Source organism: Diorhabda sublineata, chromosome X, assembly GCF_026230105.1.
Source record: "Diorhabda sublineata isolate icDioSubl1.1 chromosome X, icDioSubl1.1, whole genome shotgun sequence".
Classification (NCBI taxonomy): domain Eukaryota; kingdom Metazoa; phylum Arthropoda; class Insecta; order Coleoptera; family Chrysomelidae; genus Diorhabda; species Diorhabda sublineata.
Window position 1 is genome coordinate 8,029,364 of NC_079485.1, and position 6,000 is coordinate 8,035,363.

General features: G+C 32.2%; 1 protein-coding gene across 4 annotated transcripts in view; it reads right to left on the reverse strand.

Annotated features, from left to right (window-relative positions):
• The window catches only part of LOC130451224 (proteoglycan 4), a 28,979-nt gene extending 27,798 nt beyond the window's left edge, over positions 1-1,181 (reverse strand). For 2 of the 4 annotated variants that reach the window (XM_056790107.1, XM_056790106.1), the window contains exon 1: positions 692-962. In XM_056790107.1, the coding sequence (XP_056646085.1) occupies positions 692-698 (7 nt within the window). In that variant the 5' untranslated portion in view covers positions 699-962. Of the gene's footprint in view, positions 1-691 lie in introns of all 4 variants that reach the window. The other 2 variants (XM_056790108.1, XM_056790109.1) reach the window with 2 other exon arrangements.
• Positions 1,182-6,000: the final 4,819 nt, after the last annotated feature.

Genomic DNA, 6,000 nt, shown 5'->3' on the forward strand with positions numbered 1-6,000 from the left:
ACTTTCACTTGAGTAACAAATAAAAAGATATGTAAATAAAAAGATATGTAAATTTTCTTATCACTATAGGTACTATAAAATAAAAATCGATCCTAAACTCACAAAAACTAAATTCTTATGATTATTGGGTGCCTATAAAAGTTTGCATTTCAAATGGTCCAAATTATTGTATATATGGCCGATAAGAGTAAATGGGTACTTTAAACAATTTCAACTATTATTACAAGGCAATAAAAAGAGCTATACCTATAAATGAAATGCAATTTGTTATTTTTATTTAATTTTTGATACTGATGTACCTGAACAAAAAATTCCAAATAAACAAGTTTTTAATTATTTTTTAATAATGTCAAGTTACAATAATTTTTTCATTTAAACTTTTTTGTTTATAAACATGTTTAAGTTAAAGACTAACGTCATTAAAATAAATAATTTCACCAATTCACATTTTTTTGAAATACCATTTATAATAAAATTTTGATATTATGTTTAAATTAGGTTGTTAAGACATTTTTCTCAATATCAAGTGTAAAAAGCCGGTTATTATTAAACTATTCAAATAGTTAGCATAAATGGGATTTAGTAATTTCACTACATTCCTAGTGACATTAACCTTGTCAATGTTAATTGAAATGAGGTCAACTTATTCATATAATACTGATAAAATGATAAATGAAAATGAGGAGCTCACCTCCCATAGCAATACTTGGTTCAAAAATTCACTGTACACTTAACGTAGCTAAATAGAAGTCTTCTCTGTCTAAAGAACCGCAATTGAAATTCAGAAAATCAAAACAAGTGCACGATTCGATTGTAGAAGCGAAGGTGCACGAAGATATTTCAGTACTGTATTTACAGAACGTCAGCACGCACACATACATAGAACCCATACATTTAACACAAGCGAAATTCGAACTTCACATAGATGTATATACGTCTGATTCTGCGCTGCTTTGTCACAAGATACATCGACACAAAACGAGAAGGCGAACGCAACGGCTACCAGGAAAATATACCTTGTAGCAGTGATAAATACGATCTATCGACGATGAACCTCCTGTAATCTTCTTTGGTATTACATTGTTTTCAGGACTGTTCAGCCCTTAACGGCGCTCTCTCAGACACAAGAATTTCAATTTTGTTCTCTTTTTGACTCGAGGCATCTTAACGTGTGATTCGTTAAAACGATGGCTAGAGATAGAGAAAAAGTACCAAAATAGATTGTTACTATTTTTAGCAACGTTAACCCAAAAATTTAAATTTTATTAAGTATAGATTCATTCCCAAAAGGAGCGTTTCGCTAATTCAATTAATTAGCTAATTATAGGTTATCACTTAAGGAGGTAACATGTATGAAAATAGATACTTTTGAAAAAGCACAAAAATACTGAAATATTCAAATTAGTAAAAACTGAATTTGTAGTAAGACGATAAGTAAACAGGCATGTGTGTCATATGTTAAATGATTAATAAATAAATAATAGCGAGAGTCTTATTGAAAAAATAGTATCACTGTATAAAATAATTGTTCCTTTTATAAAAAATGACCGATGGTGAAATTTAAAAATTTATATACATACAGACAATATAGAACAAACACGAGAATATTTAAGTGAGGTTTTTTATTTATAGTTTTTGTGATTTTAATCAAAGGTACGCAACGATAATAGGAAATGTGGAAGATTGTAAAGAGACCTTTTTGTTATGAATGGGAAATCTATAGGGGTTGCGATGCGATAACTTATGATTTTCAAATGTAAGGTTAAAAATAAACCAAATAGGGATGAAAACAAACATTTTTAATTGCTTCCTTCTGATAGTTTATAACAGCGCTTATAATCCTGACCAAAATACGATATCCTTATCGTCGCTCAATTAATGCAACAGCTGTTGAAATAGAAAAAAATGTCACTCTCATTATATCTCAGTTAATTCACGAACACTCTATTCTGCAATTATGAAGTTAACACATTTGGATTATCACAGATATAATACAGAAAAGCTCATTAATCTGGAATGTCTATGCTATGGAATATAATGGAGAAAAATACGATACACATACTCAGCAACTGTGAAGCTGTTTTGGGCACACAGAGGAAAATCCTGAGTAGTTAAACTAGTGCAACAACCAGGTTTTCAAGCCAGTGACGGTTAGATGTTTCTTCTATTCTGGAAGGCTTTCATGGACTAGAACGAGGGTGTCACACAGGACAACAAAGAGATTACCAAGGAATTTGGGATTGATAAGGACTCTCCATTTTCAATAGTAGTGGTTTTACCATCGAATAAACAGACGTGGATATCATTTAGCAAATAGCTTACGTATTCAGCTTATTTTCTGTTAACTTCGCAATAAATTATTAACAGATTTTAACAATATTCATTATCTTAACCTGATTTCGGAAACATACAATTTCTGATACTATGAATTCTTTTTACATATTACTGCATATAATACGATTAATTTGTTAAAATACGGTATTTCTCCATAGCCTTTACGGTATTAAGAAAAAATTGGAGCAATAATTAACTGAAAAATTTTCAAATGTGAACACACACACAGGATTTTTATCTAATAAATTCATTTTCACGATATTTTTTTATTGAGAAATAAAAATGTGTAATTTTCAAAGAAATATAAAATACTGTGTCGCAAGTCGCAAACATGATAATAATTTTTTTTCTCCTCAACAAAATAATGAAGAGATTTCATACTTGGAAATTAGAATATTTTGCACAATATTTTGTAAACTGGTGAGTGTTCGTTTTTTTAACGAATGTTAAGAAGCAAAATTGTCTGTTCTGGAGCGATAAAAATTCACGGTTTTTTAAGGAAGGCCATACACTGTATCCAAACGAGGTAAACATTTGGGGTGGTATGCCTGGAAATAGTATTATTGAATTACTGAAGGATCATCTAACTGATAAGTCCTACGCAAATTTGTTTCAAGAAATATTTTGCTTATAAAATGATTTTGGAAGAAGATCTAATTCACTTGGAACTGGAGGTTACTACGTTACAATTTTCAGTTACAGTGATTTAACGAGAGATATCCTGGAAGATGGATTGGTTGAAGAGGACTAATAAAAAGGCCACCATGTTCACCCGATTTAGCATCTCTAGCTTTCTTTTCGACGGTGTCTGAAATACATCTGCGAGATTTGGAAGATTTTGCAAGTTGCGGTTTTTTGAAAGAGACAAATTTCAAAGTTTAGAAAATAATTGATAACTCTTGATAATTGATCAAATTAACAGCTGATCCGACCTATCCTTATCTCATACTATTTTGTTTTATATAGTTGGTAGCCTTGTTTATATTAATTTTTAATTTAGTTAAGTGACAGGCAAACATGCTACAATTTGTAATTTTTAAGAACTTTTAAGTATTGAATAACAATCCTAAGATTGTTCAGCAAGAGTTTTGTTGATCAAAACAGGAGATTCAACCAGGCTAGATGGCGTTGCAGTCAGGAACATCGAGATGGAGGCTTTTGACGGTCAGAAGTGGTATCCAGTGGTACTTGAAGATGTTATCTACGTACCAAATCTCAACTTCAATCTTTTCTCACTAAGTCAGATGCTAGACAAGGGACATGTACAGAAGGCAAACGAAAAAGAGTCAATATTCTGTAGTCAAGATGTTAGGGAAATTGTGGCAATAGCAAAGCGCAAAGGTAATCTCTACAAAATGATGCGCAGGATAGAAGAAGAGACAAGTGTGATGGTTCAGTCGATCAAAGTGTGGCACGAGAGACTCGCCCATCAAAATGTATAGTATGTGAGGGACATACTGAAAAGGAAAGGAATAAAATATGCTAATGGCTGGAATGATTATGAGTGCACAGTGTGCGTATATGGTAAGCAACATCGATCCTCACACCCAAACAACCCCAAGACAGCCGAACAGCCATTAGATCTTGTGCATGTCGACACTTGCGAGATGAACATCCCGTCGCTAGGAGGCGCCAAATATTGGCTCATGTTTAAGGATAACTTCACCCACTACCGGAGCTGTAGTTTTATGAAGACGAAAAGTGAGGCCCCAAAGAAGATTGAGAACTACCTCAGACTTGTTGAAAATCAGCTAGGGAAAAGAGTGAAGAGTCTGAGATCAGATAATGGTACTGAACTGAAAAATGCAAAAACCAAACAAATGATCGACAAGTTGGGATTCTTTCACACATTTACGAATGTACACACGCCAGAGCAGCACGTAAGGTTTGAGAGAGAAATGATATCGATTGTTGAGGCACACAGAGCAGCGATACATGCTAACGAGTTGGACGAGAGACTGTAAGCAGAGGCAATGAACCATGCGATCTTCACAATCAACCAGATTGGAACCAGCAACGTACCAGGGAAAAGTCCTTTTGAGAACTTTGGTTTGGAAGAAAAATGAAGATTAAGAAGCTGCGATCATTTGGATGTGAATGTTATGTGTGGACGCAAGCACAGAAGAGGGGCAAGATTGATAGAAAATCAGAAAAGGGAATTCTGTTTGGCTGTGGCATTGATTCGCCCTGCTACAGGATTTATCTGAAGAAAAAGAGAGAAGTAGTTAGCTCAGACAATGTGATCTTTGACGAGGAAAAGGTGTGACTAAAGCAAGGCACTGAGCTTGAGACACCAGCATCAGCAAATTGATCGAGGAGGAGTGTTGATAATTGATCAAATTAACAGCTGATCTGACCTATCCTTATCTCACACTTTTCTGATTTATATAGTTGGTAGCCATGTTTATATTAATTTTAATTTAGTTAAGTTGGCAGGGGACAAGCACTGTTAGATATGTTTAAGTGACAGTGTAGTAGTGACACAAAAATTGTGACGGGCAAACGTGCTACTTGTAATTATTGAGAACTTTTAAGTATTTAGTAACAATTCTAAGATTGTTCAGCTAGAGTTTTGTTAATCAAAACAAGTATCATTTATTCATCATTCAACAACAAATCACTCAAAACCCACTGAAAATAACAACAATAATACCTAAAAAATCATAAAAAAATGATTGCATGATATTCGATATATAAAATATTTTTTCTTTTATCGCGTTTTTACTTAATTTTTAGAAACTACTAAAATAAACATGGAGTTTACGCTATAACAAGGAATTTGTATGATTTTGAAAAGGTATTACCTAACCTGCATTCCAATTTGATATTTTAATGATTATGTTCGCTACCCTTAGGCAACATTTAATTGAAAACAAGTCTACAAACTGTCTCCTTTGAAAATGAGTGTGACATGGCTTTGCATTATGTTGAATTATTTATGGAGACCGAAATATTAAGGTGGGGTATGTTATTAAAATAACGCGGTTTTGAAACTGTGAATTATCATAGTGCATCTTCAAAATCTCTTAAAAATTTTAAATAAATTATAAAATCGTGTCACTATTCTGCAAACAAGTTGACCTATTTATCTTGATTTGAACCGAGTATAGTAAACGCCTGAATAATATGTAACATATTTTGAATTAGGTACTTTTTTATCAAATTCATTACGCGTAAGTGATAATAACATAAAGCAAGTGACGAAATTTAGCAATATTTTCACTTTGTGACCTCCAAATGTACTAAATGCAATAACATCAAACATTCAAATGTACATTATCATTTTTTTCTCGGAGCCAACATTTTTACATTAATTAATTGAATGAACAAAAATATATAAATACATTTTGTTATTATATAATTTTGATAATGCTACCATTATATTAGTTGTCTATGAATTATAAATAAATGCAAGTCAATGTTCAGAACAATATTTTATAACAATTTTGCGATTCGCATCATTATTTTAAGCATACAATATTCTATAATCTATATAGGTAACTGTGTTTCAATGTGCATGGCATTGTATCTGAGCAAAGTAACGAATTTTATGATTTAAAATAGATGTAGAAATCAATCATGAAAAAATTAAGCTTTTTACTTCAAAAATCTTGACCAAATATTTACGAACTTGTAGATGGGATTGAAAACACAAAATTTAGAGCT